We start from the raw sequence: 16,833 nt of genomic DNA, 5'->3' as shown, positions 1-16,833 counted from the left end.
AACCTGAAGGGCAGAATTAGAGCTTAACACACCGTGCTTTATTATAGCCTAGGTAGGAATTAGTCTATTGACTCTAGTGACAATATGGTAGCGTTATTTCTATGCTTTACTCTCCTAGTCACAATTCTAATTTTGTCATGCTATGTTGTCCTGGTTATTGCAGTCCATGCTTTGCTATCTAAGATGCAGTCGCTTCATTAAAATATTATTGAAACATATAGGCCCTCATTCCGACCCTGGCGGTCGTAGACCGCCAGGGTCGCGAATGACGGAAGCACCGCCAACAGGCTGGCAGTGCTTCATTCGTCATTCCGACCGCAGCGGTACAGCCGGATTTCCCCCGGCTGGGAGAATCCTCCAGGGCAGAGCTGCAAGCAGCGCTGCCTTGGGGATTCTGACCCCCTTCCCGCCAGCCTGTTTCTGGCAGTTTTCACCGCCAGGAAGAGGCTGGCGGGAACGGGTGTCCTGGGGCCCCTGGGGGCCCCTGCACTGCCCATGCCACTGGCATGGGCAGTGTAGGGGTTCCCTAACAGGGCCCCAGCCTGCTTTTCACTGTCTGCCTAGCAGACAGTGAAAAGTGCGATGGGTGCAACTGCACCCATCGCACACCTGCAACACCGCCGGCTCCATTCGGAGCCGGCTTCAATGTTGCAGGCCCCCTTCCCGCTGGGCCAGCGGGCGCTAACATTGTTAGCGCCCGCTGGCCCAGCGGGAAGGTCGGAATGCCGCCAGCGGTCTTTTGACCGCGGAGCGGTCAAATGGCGGTTCCCGCCAGGCGGGCTGCGACCGCCACCCGCCGGGGTCAGAATGACCCCATACTGCCTCTGTTTGTCATTGTGTATATGAGACTAATGTAACTGAGAGAAACGGATGAGACCTGAGCGACCACGGTTTCCCTGAGAAATCAGTTATGTCATGCGCTCGGCTGCCCAATCATCCCTGCCCTTGGGTGGAGATGAGGCACTACTAGTTAGCCGGAGCAAAACCCGGATTGGAGCGACAGGTGTCACCTGTAGTGGAATCACACTAACAGAGAATTGTGAGGGAGATCAGAAATATATATTTTGTGGGAAGCGTCCCATACTAGATCCCTCAACGAAAGACTAGTTACCACAAGAAAGTATGGTGTTCACCGGTGATGTAGAGCTCAGTATACGGGAGACTGTCCCTGGGCTCTTGGACCTCGTTGTGTTCAGAGAATGCGTGGTGTGGGTGTAGTGGCAAGTGGGTGGAGGGGGAGGGAATTCCTTTTACGGACTAGGTGGTCTCATACACTATATATTGTCATGCTTCATCATTTGACCACCTAGCCCCACCCAGGTAGGATAATACCACCTGGGCGGACTCAACCTCGCCGTTAAAAGAACGAGAGGGAGTGCGTAAATATATTTTATCTGGAGATAATGGGATCCAGTTAAACTACGGGGATATAAAAGCACCTAGGCAGTCACCTGTGTGTAGTCTACACTTTAATGGTGGTAACTGCTGGTGTGACTAAAAACGGGGCGGGACACCACGGTGAGAACAAGGACTCACTGGGTCACCTCACTAAAAGTTGGCCGACATGTTTCTGCCCTCTGATGGGAGCCGTGGAAGGTCTCGGGGCATTCTTCAGGGCCTAGGATCCCCAACCATCATGCAAAATGCAGATAGATAAGACTCCCCTCAAGAACGGGGGGGGGAAGAAACCACAAAATAGGGGTCCAGCGAGGGGTCAGGATAGGTGCACAGAGAGCGCCTCCTTTGATGTAAGTCTGACAATAAGGGGACACTCCCTCTCCTGGAAACTGAGGCTAGTTGCCTCTATCATTAGGGACTCCGTGAGGTAGTTCCTTGCCTAAGGTAGGCCCGTTCTATCAATGCATGACAATATTCTACACCACTCCACTACTCCACTTAATGGTAATTCACCATGCAGCACTACAGGTTATGCCACTCCACTCTGCGCCGCTCCATTGTATGACACTCTTATCCATGCTATACAACTCTACTCTGTTAAAGTCTTCCATACTTTATAGCATGCTACAACATCTACTCCACTCTATCCCTGTACACTCCAGTGCCCAAATCCATACTCCACTCTATGCCGTACACTTCAATGTACAACCCTCTAGTCCACTATACAACACTTTTCTATATGGCACAGCACTCCACTCTACTGTATTCAAATTTATAAGAGTTTACTACCTGTGTTATGCCAGTACATGACACTCCATGTCACTCTATTCTACGACCCACTAATACACTGTATTGTACTTTACTCCACAGTATGTTACACGACTCTGCTCTCCTGTATGAGACTTTACCTCACTCTACTTTACTATACAACAATCCACTCTACACAGCTGCACTGTTTCACACACTACTGTACTTTATGCAAATCCAATCTACAATACTCTACTACAGTGCATTCCACTCTCTGACACTTTAATCGTGTCTTTACCCCTTCACTCCACTCTACAATACAGTACTATGCTGTATACCTCTGTTCAACACTCCACTCCACTCTACTCTACAATACTCTAGTCCACTATAGGACACTGTATACAACTCTTTGCATGCCACTGCACCTCACTTTACTCCACTCTGCTCTGACACAGTACTCCACCTTGCCACAGTACGCTAGTCCACTCTACGCCACTTTGTGCCATTGTACTTTATAACACTGTATGCCAAACCACTCTAACACCTTTTACAACACTGTACTGTACTGTACACCAGTTCACTATACAAAAGCAATTAGACTGTATGCCCCTCTACTCCTCTGTAGTCTACATAATTTTCCAGTACTGTGTGACACCAGACCCTACTACATTGTACTGTACAAGACAGTACTCCAAATTATGACACTTTACTTGACTGTATGCTGCGCCACTCCACTCTACTACACTTCACACCACTATAGTCTACAACATGCCACTCCACTCAATGACACTGTACTCCGCTCTACACTACCCCTCTCCAATGTACTCCAATCCACTATATTCCACGCTACTACAGTTTGTCCCACTATACGCCACTGTATTATACTATGATCCACCCCGCTCCACTGTCTGACACTCTACTTTACTGTATGCAACTCCACTCTACAACATTGTACTACACTCTATGCCCATCCACTCTACACCACTGTTCTACACTCTTTGACACTCTACAACACATCACTCAACTTCTCTCCATGATATGCCACTCCACCACATGACACGGCATTCTACTGTATTACACCCTCCTCCACTGTACTCTTTGACATTCCACTTGGCGATTCTCCACTCTATGACACTTTACTTCATCGTACTCCACTCTAAAATACTCTACTTCACTCCATGACAATTTATGACACCCTACTGTGCTGTTTGACACATCATTCCACTGTACAACTTGCTGCCCCGGTCTACGATACTTGACTCCGCTATATAAGACACATGCCTGTACAATATATAACACTTTACTACACTGTATGATATGCTACTACACTCTGCTCTACTCCACTATATTCTAATCTACAATACTTCACTCTATGACATTAGACTTTACAGCACTTTTCTCCACTTTTCTGCACGACACTCCACATAGAAACTCTCCACTCTACGATTTAAACATATTTTTATTTTAAAAAAATTAAAAACATTGAAATTTAATGAAAAAAACAAAGGTTAGTTATATTTAGGAAAACATATTTTTCCTATATAAACCAACTTTAAACTACACAAACTTTAAAAGTGTTAAAGTTATAGTTATAACTTTTATTTACAATTTATCCGCCACCTAGTGGACCTCGTTATACACTCTTTTCTGCTTTCTCACCAGATAACGCTAACTATAACTCACTGCTTTTATGCAGGCAACCCCCACTGCATAAAGTCTTCAGAAATGTATGGCAGGGTTTAGCTGTAGACCCTAGCTACATGCTAGGTGCCTGACTAAAAACCCTGTGTAGTGGGTGTTTTCCACATAAAAGTCAGAGCTCAGGGCATTGGCATAGGGCCTGAACACACACCTACTGAGTACAACCAGAGACCATGAACAGTTGAGGTTAGCCACACATTGGATTAGGACCAATGCATGCTGCAACAGGTTAGGCATAGGCCCAAGTCATTTTCTTCTTTCTTAGATGTACACACAGTGACCCTTAATCATTACTTGTGCTTATTTGATTTACAAATATTCTGCATCACCCATTACATTTGTTGTCACAGTGAGTCCATCAATGTCTTTGGACACCGCATATCTGATGTCATGAATTGTGTCACGATTGTGTCAGTGGTTGTCATTTGAGACGTTGTCAATGATATAAAAGGAGGCACAAACAATTAATACATTTCTTGGCGAATCGCAAGTATGAGACGTCCCTTTCAAACCTCCCACCTTATTGCGTGTATGAATGAATTGAAGAACCCCTTTTGCGCGCTGGATAGGTCTTTTTGACTCATAAAGGGATTTAGTACATTTTCTAAGTACTCCTTTGCAGTTGCAAACCCTGTCCCTTTGTCAATCACTATGACTGCAAAAACTATGACTGCAAAAATGTTTAGTATTTTGAGCCCATTATTCTGTATTTCACGAGCCCCAACATCCGCTACCTTTCAGAATATATTTTGGCATTAAAATTAGAGATAATTACTTTTCAGAAGAAATGTTGTTGAAAGAGTGTGTTTAAGTGGTGAACAAACCAGAGAGTCTTCACATGGGTGGTGGGTGTTGGTCCTAGCTTTGTTGGCCACCAGGTGGCGTCCCATGCTGAAGTGCTCTTCCAAACGAGTATGATTTCAGTCTGTCAGTGTTTCTCTTTAACTTGATCTGGGTAGTGGGTGTTTTGTCAGTGAGGGAGAGAATGAATTGTGTGTGCTTGGCATAGAAGAGAACGATGATGTTGTGAGCATAAATGATGCTGCCAAGAGGAATGATGTAGTTTCTGTGCTGTGGTTGGGCAGGAAACCAGACAGTTTTGGCAAGAACTTGCTTGTTGAGGTATTCAGTGAGGTTTCTATTGATGACTTTCTCTAAGACCTTAGCCAAGAATGGTATCAGGGAGAGTGGTCTGTAACTGGCAAGCTTTGAAGTGTCCGCAGAGGGTTTCTTCAACAGAGAGAGGACGGTTGTGTGTTTCCAAGCATATAGGAAGATCATGTGAGAGGTGAAGGCTTTCAGATGAATATGAGTGTGGCTCTGATGGGTTGCAGTCCTCTAGAGTAGGCAAGATTGGGGTCCCTAAGTCGATAGACTTCACGGTGGTAGCAGTTTCTTCTTCAGCGATGATTGGCCATGTTGTTAGCATTGGTTCTTTGGATACAATCAGGAGGCATTTCATGATGTCTGTTTTGTTCGTTTGCAGGTTGAAGTTGCTGTAAATGATAGTGATTTTGTTGTGGTGGATTTAAGAAAGATTTTTGCAGAGATCCTACAAGAGGGTGATCAAGTTGGAGGCGGCAGCTGGTGAGGTGAAATCTTTCACAATGGCAAAGATTTCTTTGCTTGTGTTGGTGCTGGCATTGAAGAAGTATGCCAAAGTAGAACAACACAAGTTATTGCATTGAATTGTTAAAAGTTATTCCCACAATATCACCAAACAAAAAAAGGATTAAAGAGGGAGAGTCAATGCCACAAAGGACTTGGGAAGTAATGTGGCCATAGAACATCTGCCACTGAGAAAAATAACCCGGGGTTACTCTACGTACTGCCTGGTGCAAAGCTAGACAACATACTAAGACCCATACCAGATCTAAGAACACTCAACAGATCAATCAAAACACAAACATTTAAAATGACAACCCTACAAGAGGTCACCCCGCTTTTATGGAAAGTAAACTACATGACAACCACAATTCTCAAACATTTATACCTGCTGATAATTCTGAACAGATTGTATGGAAATGCTCTTCAGATTTGAAGTGGACAAGATGAACTCCTAATTCAAAATTTCATCTTTTGGAATAAAATCAGCACCTGAGTATTTGAAAAATGTCTAGCTGGAGTAGGAGCACACCTCAGGCAAAAGGGAATACTTGTTTACCCTACACAACTGGTGAGTGAAGGTAAGAATGTTCAACAATGGAAGAACAACATAGGCAAAGTCACGAATATGTTACACAGCCTAGAATTCTCCATCATATTAAAAAAATCATCAAGTACACCAGAAAAACAGAATAACTCCCTGTGTCCATCCTAAATTCACAGACAATAAGGCCTTCCCAGTGAACAAGAGAGTCAAAGAAATTGTATATCAGTCATCTCTACCAGGAAGTCTAACAGTGAGGACGATGGGGAAGATCATGGACATGATTGCCTCAGGCATCCCTGAATACCACATGCAAGACTACACATTAGACAATTTGGGAGGACTTTAACATACTCTTTTTGCTGTAGATTCCAAATAGCTATACATTCTGACCACTTCTTCACATCTCAAATTGACATTTAGGTATGGGATGATAGCAAAAATATGCTTCCCAACAGATCTCTTTACTTATCTCTCCCTACTGCCATGCCAGCTTTGGACCGCAACTATACACAAAATTTAAGATTGGACAACCCAGTACCTTAATCAGCTAATTAGACTATATCATATCAAATGCCATAAAGTTATCTGCAGAACTGGCATACTAAGTACTACAAAAATGCTCATCTGTCTTTTACACTTCATCATCCAACATATTGCTACATTTTCTGATTCCTGTGACACAATAACACACCTCTTTGGTCATCACACACGAGAAGGAAATGCTTCCTACATAGCATCAAAAAAGACCATCCTTCAAGCCACACATCCCACTTGGTGTAGCATGCTATTACGTAGGATAGAGCTTTGGTGCCACACATAGGGGTAGTAAGAGCTATATGGATGCTGCAATACAATACCATTTCATTGTCCACTATCTTCAATACAATAAAAACACAGAAGTTATCATGCAGCTTTTGGCTTGCTATGGTGCCTTGTGTTTCTCATTTAAGAAGGTCCATCTCCCCTCAAGTGCTCTCCAAGACAGCTGTTTGCAAATGCCGGTTTACACCCTAGATTTGTGATGTAATAAGTGACAATTTTTGACTTTATCTAAATCACAATTTGCAACTTTCCTATTTTAAAATACAGATCCACACCAATCCAAATTGCAACAGACTAGGATTTGCAAATAGGAGATTACTAAAATGTGTGTTACTAAACCCAGATTATGGAATATTCTTTAGCTGTTGCAAACAACATAATAATTTCTGTTTTTCACTGTATATATTTACAAGGCCCGTGGCACAGGGTGGCGCAGGAAGTGCTTTGCTGTGCCTCCCTGTGAGACCGGGAAAGGGCAGAAATGCACCGTACCTACACGATATGGCGCATTTCTGTCCTCTCCCCCTGCGCTGGTGTGCAAATGGCTGTCATTCGCCAACGCAGGCACCTTTGCACCATGGTACAAGGAAGCCTGCGATGTGGGGATGATTGTTTTTGTGCAGGAAGGGCCACCTTTCAACACAAAACCAATGAATGGAGGCGATTTCCTCCTTCTATGTGTGCTGCAGAATACCTTCATCGTCCAATATTCATTTGTTCAATAAAAGAGTGTTTTGAATAAAAATGCTATTTTTTGCCTTTGTTTATCTGTATGTTAATTTTGTCCTAGCTTTATGTGAGTATATTGAAGCCTGAAATATATATCTACAAGAACATTTAATGCAGAATATCAACTGCCACTATGTCATCTGTCAGACTGATTTGCATATGACTGTGTCTAATTTGAGGTGGCATGGTAAGCAAAAAAGCAATGAACTGAAATGCGCCCAGATTATTACTAGTGACAGAGATTAACTCAAGTACTCCATCCACCACTTTTTGTATACTTCATTGTGACACCCTAAGTGTGACAGCTATGCCTCTTACATGGGCCCGTGCTCACTTTCCCACTGGATACAGCTGCAGCTCAATAATGTTATTGCAAATTATATTTGTCACCCCCTACCCCCATTTTCCATAAATAGAGAACTGTTTATGGATGTTGCATGATGTGGAAAAACAAACATTTGTCTGCGCAGTGTGTGTAATAGACTCCCATACATCAACCATACTAAAATAAATTTACGGAAAACGGTATTTAAAACTTTCTATTTAAGAATTATTCTAGGTAATCAGGAGCAGACTCTGCAGAACAGAGCCTGCTCTATCACGGGGCCCCCTAAAAGGTTGGGTTCCTGGGACAGGCCCCACTTTGACCATGCCTTAAAATGTCTCTGACTAGGCAGATACCAGTCTTGGGTTTCTTGTGTACTTGTTCAGAGAGGACATGGCTTGGCAGTTCAGCCTAGACTATCTCCATTAAAGCAAGCAAAGAGGCTGATTTGCATATGGCTGGGTCTTATCCAAGATGACATGGTGAGCAATAAATTGATGGTCTGGGATGTGGCTCAAATAATTGCAAGTGGCTGATTTTAATGTCAGTGTTCCATCCATCACATTTTTGTATTCTTCATGTTGTTATGCTAGCAGCAGTGTTGTGTGTCTCTTCATTTAGGGTTATTTCCACCAGAGCTCCACTTCAGCAGTCCACTAAGGACTACATTACATGCTAAGAGATAAATTTGTATCATTGTGCAAGGAAACATGATCACATAAACTATTAGTTGTGTGATAATTATAAAAGCCCCACAGTTTTTCCCTGATAGATTCTGGTAGGTCAAACCTCTAAAAATGTATCAGCGGAAAAGCTACTAACCATGGGGTATTTACCACGAGTTGTATATACCCCACACTATTCCTTCCAACTTTTTTGTGAGGGTCCAACTAACAAGGAGAATCTCATTAACTGAAATACTTTGAAGAATAGAGAGAGGGCCAAGGCCCCTAAGGCATTGAGTAATCAAATTGCCTTCTTTTTGATCGCTGGCCTATCTCCATTCTAGTTGGTTTGTTTATTTTCCTTTAGGTATTAAAGACAGATCCCCTCATCTGTCCCTTGTTTATTAGAATTTTATTCCTAATGTTATTTCAGGTTTAGACAATGGTATTTGAATAGTAAAGCACAGTTATACAACCAGTGGCTTACAAGCCACACATTGGAGAAGTCTGATCTAAAGCCTCAGTCACTATTCAGCATCAAGAGTTTTTTCTAATTGATCAAAGATACACCTGGCTAGCTTGAATGAAGTTGTGTTAATGTGCTGGGAGATCTATAAATTAGAAGTGACCCTTATTCCCAGGTAGTCAAATGATTTAACATTTCCCAAGGCATGATTATCAGTAGTAATTGTGATTCATTTTGACAGATCAGAAGGGAATTAGACATGCTGTCTCTGATCTGAGAGGAACCATGAAGGACTGGAATTGCTTCCCCAAGTAACCAGGACAAAGAGGTGGGAGCCAAGAGTCAGTTGGGGGGACTCTTGTGTGAGTACAGTGACACATCAAGCTTCCAGAGGCCTTTTTCCTGAAGTGACCAGGTGACCTGGACTCAACCTTGCTGGTGGTGTCTGCTGGAAAAAGCCTGTGCCCCTAGTTGCTGTCCCTGAGGTCCTGGAACCTTTGGAGTGATCCAGAGTATCTGCTCCAAAAACCCTGAAAAGTTGTCTTTCAAGACCTACCGAGCCATAAAGGGGACCTCATGGAAGAGGTGTCAGATTTTGTTGCAACTTCCGAGAATACAGCTTCAGACTTGCCGCACTGGAGTGTTTGAGCTCCATAAAAATACTGACTCAGAAGGTCAAATCTTTGACAACCGCTTAATGTATCCAGCCTGTGCTCCATCACAATCAGCCTGAAAGTTTTACTGGGTCCTGGTCAACTGTGTCAATAGACTTCCAGTGGTATTTAGGGCTGCTTAGCACTTTTTTCTGCTATTTTCTTGTAAAATATTTTACTCTAATCCCATATCTCTGTTTTGTGTTATTGGATTTTTGTAGTTGTGATGTTGTTTTTGCTTTCATAATTTTTTGTCTATTTTTCTAACGTGGAATTTTATTGTTTGGTGTTTTCGCTGTATTAATGTTTTGGTACTTCATAAATACTTTACAAATTGAACCAAGTTAAGCCTGTCTGCTCTATGCCACTGACCACGGGTTTTAGCTCAGGTTAATTTAGTAAGTTTTGGTGTTCTACCTGACATTATAGTGGTATCATTCCAGAGGTTGGCGACTGCCCACCCAAACTAGAGATCCACCTTCCTACACTTCCGGTGCTCCCTGGGGATGTCCCTGAAATCAGTAATTATGCACATCAGCCTAAGTAGTAAATGGAGACATGTCTCTGCCAGAGGTCTGGAATGACTGATGTCTTAAAGAGCTGGAAGAGTGGTAATTACCACTTTTGGACAATGGTAAATGCTTATGTGTCAATGGAATTTTTAAGGAACCTCCTGGTTTTGACTGGAAATGTAGCTGTATTTGTGGTTTTCGCTAATGGAATCAACAGGATTCAATACAATTACAAATCGCAAAACAAAATAGTCATACAACAAAAATATAATGGGACACAATACAACAAAACATTCTAAATGGAATATAACACAACCACAGTGCAAGACAACTAAACCACTGTATAATAATGCAGCACAAAAACACAACAGCAGATAAAACAAAACAATGCATCCTGACCACCACAAAATGCAACATAACAATTATGCAAACACATTCTGGTCACACATTACCAAATCTACAAATCTGCTTCTATAATATGGCGTTTAAAGGTGTTTGCTTAAAGCAATGTCCTAAACCACCATGGACTCACATTAGCGGCAGTCTAAATGGTTTGTGATATGACTCCTCATTGTCTGTCAGTCTGTTTCTTGAGGGTTTCTGTGACACAGATGGTGGCTCATAAAAGCAACAATAGGTTTGCTCTGGTGAATGTCATAGACTCAGAAGATATTACATCCTTTGAATACCATTTTTGTGTGGGAAATCACAGCAGCACCAATGGCGAACACCTGGATTGCAGTATTTGCCTATTTTTATAACTTATAAAAGCAGTACTGCTAATACTGAAGACATTTATTATGTTGAGGCATTAAAGTGTCAGCAGAAATTTGATACGTATAAGAGATGAGACAACGCTAATGTTTGAAGCAGCTCCATATTGTCAACTTAAAGATTTTGGGGGCCCAGGCAAGGCATATTTTAGATGCCCAATTAAGTAATACATTTCAATTTTATTACCTATATACTGCCAATTCAAGAGCGCATGATGCCAAACAATGCAAAATTTTACGTTAAAGTTTAACAGGGCCACACAAAAACCGCCGAAATATTTGCCTTACTCGGATTACAAAAAAAGGACTTCAGATGGCTCTTGGTAGATAGTAAAAGGTAGGTAGAGCTGTTGAGGCAGAGGAACAGAATAAACAGAAGCCAAATAGAGTTAAAGTTCACTTTCCCAAGGGGCCCCTTCGACGTTGGAGGCCTTGGGCAGTTGCCCACTTTGCCCGTTCCTTGAAACATCTCTATCAGTTTCCCTCATCTTCTCCCCTCAAAGCCTCTCTCTCCCCCTCTCCACGTTACTCTAGCTTGTCTTCGCTCAACCCTTACCTTTGAAAGTAACATATTAAAATTCACAGACAGACCAATCTTCTGCTTGCTTGGAGTCTCAGACCTGCTGCTGCTGTCAGTGTGTATTACAGTCGTAATGTTTGTTACAGATGACTGACAATATACAAAACGAAAATTAACTTCGAACTAACTTGTGAAGACAAAAACTGCATAGGTTTTTGTCGTTCCATGTTTTTTTCATGAGAGCATTTCAATTCTCTTGTTCTGCAACTCAGGAGACAAAGCTCTTAGCGACTCAAGAGGCAACGTAGGAGGGATGACTGCTACTGTCCCATAAGATTGGTACTAGGCGATCTCACGTGTCACAGTCTCAAATATTATTATGGGATATTGCATACAAAAATGATAAAAGACATACCGGTGCTGAAAATGTGGTCCTTTGGCCTCTGTTTTAATGCTCAAAGACGTGTTTAGTAGATTGACAAAGAGTGGGCAGAATGAATCTTTGTGATTGCAAGATTGTGAGGCTTACCTCGGATTGTTCCTAGCTTGAAAGATGAAGGCAGAGTTCCTTTTGGAAGGCTGACCCTAAGAGTCACGTGGGAGGTAAAATCACAATACTTTGCCCATGTAAACTGGTGTAAGGCCATTCAAGGCAGTGGATCTTAGGCAGAGAATTTAATTATTGTTAAGGCTGCCTGCTCTTATCAGTTTTAATCAGATGGTAAGAGCATTTTTCTGATGACATTTTTTGGAGGCTGCTGATAACTAGGCGAGGTAGGCATTGTGGTTGCACTGCAGTAATTTTGGTAATTCTGTGTCGTCTTTGACGTGGTATTACCAATAATAATGCAATTATATCATTTAAATAAGAGTAATTTCGGGTCAAAAAAATCCTATTCCAAGAACGCTAATTATGTTTTGTTGCGTTTAGAGCTATCTTCATACCACAAAATGCCCCCTAGCATCCTTTTTGGGTGTGAGGGTGCACTTTATGCTAGGAAACTAGTGCTAAATGCTGAGTAAGTAGGGGGAAAATCCTACCCCGAGTGCACATTTACAAACGTGAACAAGTGCTGGATATTCATGTTCTGTTGCATTTAGCACTATTTCTTAGTGCAAAATGCATCCTTGCATCCATTTTGGAAGTAAGAGGTCATTTTTGTGCATGGAAATTAGTGCTAAATGCAGAATTTCTCTTCTCATGTAATTGCACGTCATCTCACAGAATTTGTGGGTAATACTGTGTGATTAGGCAACACGGAATTTATGCGAGTAATGCCCACCCCTACAGCTAACCTAAAACAATTATTTCAATCCAGTAACATTTTTATGAGAAATATATAGTGATATTTCTCTTTCTTATTCTAGAATTGTCACACCTATATTGTTGCAATTCACTTCACAGGATAGCAGTAGATTCCTTCAAGTGTGTCTCTGGCAAAACACTGTTTACTGAATTCCCTTCATTGATGGTTAACATAAGCTGTACATAAACAAACCAAGGTGGTATTATTATTATTAATATTATTATTATTATTATTATTATTATATTTGTCTTTGTTATTACAGGATACAGAGGTCCAATTATCAATAGTCAGGAATAATGGTCAATGGTTATCATAAATGTGATATGGATTGCTATCAAAGAATGGCTTATGACTGATTTTTGTAATATTATAATATGTTTAACTAAAGTGAATAACGTACTACCACCAATGATTGCCTAGTTTGTGATTTATAGCTCCATGTTTTACACTATTTGCTCTAGTCAATACTTTTACCACTTATACATTTCTTGGTCCTTCCAGGGCAATGCTAAGTTCTTTCAGGTTTCCAAAGAACAAATGTCTCTGCAAGCATTTTAACCTGCAGCATCAGATGAGCCAATGAATGTCTGATTTAATTTATGTCTTTGTGCTGTGCCTTTCACTGATATTTTCAATTTGATCTACTGCAGATGTAAATGAATGTGCCAGTGAGAATGGTGGATGCCACGACCAGTGCTGTAATACAATTGGTAGTTACTACTGCAAATGTCCATCTGGTTACAAACTGGGAGACAATGGCAAATCCTGTGAAGGTAAAACAAATATGTTCCATATTGCTTTACTACTTATAATCTGTAGATAAAAGGCAAAACAAATGTAGAGTTCATATTTTGAATTCCAGATGAACAGCTGTAATATTAAGGTACAGATCAATGTCAAGCGCCATGCAAGGATTTTTGGAACCCCAGACAAAATTACAGCTTGCTGTTACTGTGTCCCCTCATCCTTAGCAACAATGCTATCTTAGGGGTTGTTTGATGCAATGTAACATCCCTTTGTTCTCTTTTATGGTGATTCTATAAAGCAGCTACCTACTGTAGTCTTAATGTATCATCCACCATCTTTACCTGTTGAAATGTTTATAGACTCTAGTTTATGAAAAGAATTAAAACTCTTTCTGGTTTGTTTGAAAACAACAAGTTACGATGAAATATAAATTAATATATACCAAAATATGAAATGATTCAGAGTTCAAAGTTCTGATTCAATTTAAGATTTATAATTTGATTATGATGCAAGTTAAAACATTCTATCTAATTAAGTAAAGAAGTATCCAATTGAATTGTATTTTAATTTGTTTTTTAATTATTGTAGGCCCAAGAAAATTTACCTAGGTAAGATGTTCACTGTGCTAAATTTAAAGGTGCATTTTCTACTGGTTTCCTTAGTACGGCTAGTGAAAGATTCTGAGCAAACAATTTAGCTTTTCGACAAATTTCTTTGGAAGAATGTAACTAATTTAGTGATAGAAGTGTTCATTCCACTGTAGGTTTCTATGTGACCTGAGATAACATAACACAAAATTATATAGTACAACATAACAGTTAAATCTTGTTTCTAATGCCAATTAAGTGAATACAGAATGATTGCCACTGTTTACAAGAAGATTTTTTTTAAATATTAAGAAATTAAAATATTATTAAATGTCACTGAAAGAAAGTCAAATCTGGGTACTTCATTTTTTAAAAATGTTAATTGACTGAACTACATCTAAGATATTTTAATGCTGGGTAATTGAAAAGTCGTATCAGTGGCATTCCCATAAACTCAATATCTTTCAGTTGTAATGGTTTGTGAGTTGTGCAAGAACAGGAAACAGGTCAATTGGCTGTGTGTCCCCTACCTAGGGCCTTTGTCTTCTGGTGTAAGTTTGTGTTTGTTTTTTTGTTTCAGCTAAAAACAAGCCATACAAATTAGATCATGCCATATAAAATACTTAATTTAAAAAATCTATACCAATTTTTCAAGTTATTTCATTATGGCCTCAAAGAAGACGTTCTCCTCAACCAGTCAGGCAATGAAAAACAGGCCAATTTCTAAAAGTTGATTGTTGTAACCTTGAAAAGAGTAGGATCTAGTGAGATTCTGTGAGAAACCAGAAGTTTTTGAATTGCCCCCCCCCCACTTTTTTGCCCCCATGTTGACTGCTAGATACTAGTTTTCTGACTCTGATTGTGCCCTGGCCCCTGAGCGTGTATGTTTAGAGGCCCAGTAGACTTAATGCACTTATACGTGTGCACTGCTGTGGTGCATGCTGTCATTTTAAAGGCAGCCTGCTTTGCACGCTGCTTTTAAAAGTAAATTATATGCAAATTCAACTTTGGAATTAAAGGTACTTCCAAAGTCTTAAACTACCTTATTTTTACTTATAAGTCATTCATAAGGTCTCCCCTAGGTGCCCCAGGAGTAGTGTGCCTTGTATCTATGAGCAGGGATATTACAAAAATGTTTTACATGCCCTGGTGAGTGAAACACTGCCAATTGTATTTCTCCCTATTGTGGTATATTAGCCTGATAGGCTAACATGGGAATGCTTTATTAAAGTATAACTATTGATAGGAATGGGTTACAAGTATCATTCAGAGACTTAAAATGATAGTTAGAATACATCCAACAACTTACCACTGTTAGATGTATTATGACTATCACAGAAAAGAAGCTATAGAACTTGTTTTTCTTATGAGCCAAAATCCTGCCTTTCAACAGCCTTTCTCTGATTGGCCAGCCGAGCTGAGACAAGCTGTCTTAATGAGGTATGAAGTGGCCTGCATTGAGGCAAAGTGACATCTGGTGGATGGAGATCTGAAAGCTGCAGAGCAAAAGGCAGGAATGGGGCTGGGTGGCCAAACTGGTCTTCAAAGAGAGAATGACAGTTAGGACAGGGCACAGGCTCACCCCAATTTCCTGCCATCCCAGTAAAAGGGTAGCCCCAGTAATGAGAGTAGCAGAGGTGCTGGAAGGGGAGTGTTATGGAAACTTAGCCACACCAGTGGGCTGGCTTGACAGAACATAACCTCCAGGAGAGAATTTCTCTATTTTGGATGTTGTAAGAATAGTCTTTCTGGGACAAGAATATGTCACACTTTGGAGGAAGTGGTTATGCTTCTAGGTGTCACCCTGCCCCCCATTGGTTAGTGGTGCTTCCCTGTTTGTCACCTAGGAACACTGGATAAAAATGTAAGAGTTGCCCAGCAACTCAGATCCCTGCCTTGAAACTACAACAAGATGAACCAAGAAGGAGTGCAATCATAAAGACTGCACCTGCACCGGTGAAATACCGCACAGCAAGGACATAGAGTACAATTTTCAGCATTCTCAACTCTGTACATAACCTTAATACCATCAGCTCAGGAAATATCTGAACCATTTAAAGAGGCTGTCTTACATTTCCTTCACCCTAAGAGCAGTCGAAGAGTGTCACATCTCTGCATCTACCTAGCTACCTGTGCATGAACTCTTGGGCTTTCTGACGTTTCTGGTCATGGTTTGATTGCTGTTTCAGTGTCGTCAAAGGTCCCAGGTGAAATTGAATGTTTTTCAAAACTCCTATTAAATACATAAATAAACCTCATATGGCCGTGTTGGTATGAATGCTTGACCATGCTCTCCAAGGTAGATTGAGTAACCAGCATCCTGGTTAGTGGACAACAACTGCAATCTTTCTTTTGATATGGCGAGGTAAACCCTTTGACTACAGGGGTCGGACAAAAAGCAGTGCATGCTATATGAGGTTACACTTGAAAGAGCTTCCCACTTGCACCAACTTGAAGCCATCAAAATGTCAATTTACTGTAACACTATAAAGCTGAGATCAAAGTCATGAACACTTGTAACTGCATCATTTCATGTGTTTAGACACAGTGATTTTACTTTTTACCTTACTCATGAAACTCAATGGTGCAGTGCAGATATACATTTTAGAGCTGTGGCGTTAAGTGTAAGCATCAGAGAATTGTATGAATTACTCTCCTGCCAATTACCCTTATGGGAATAAGTCTACATGTGAATGTAAATTCAAAAACATCACCTAACTGGCAGGATG

General features: G+C 41.0%; 1 protein-coding gene across 1 annotated transcript in view; it reads left to right on the top strand.

Annotated features, from left to right (window-relative positions):
- Positions 1-16,833, top strand: part of LOC138265069 (multiple epidermal growth factor-like domains protein 6) — a 768,694-nt gene that overhangs the window by 317,257 nt on the left and 434,604 nt on the right. The window contains exon 5 of the mRNA XM_069212617.1: positions 13,421-13,543. Within this exon, the coding sequence (XP_069068718.1) occupies positions 13,421-13,543 (123 nt within the window). The remainder of the gene's footprint in view (positions 1-13,420; positions 13,544-16,833) is intronic.

The sequence above is a fragment of the Pleurodeles waltl genome, chromosome 11, assembly GCF_031143425.1.
Source record: "Pleurodeles waltl isolate 20211129_DDA chromosome 11, aPleWal1.hap1.20221129, whole genome shotgun sequence".
Classification (NCBI taxonomy): Eukaryota; Metazoa; Chordata; class Amphibia; order Caudata; family Salamandridae; genus Pleurodeles; species Pleurodeles waltl.
Note: the sequence above shows the minus strand (reverse complement) of the source record. Positions and strands in the feature narration are given on the sequence as shown.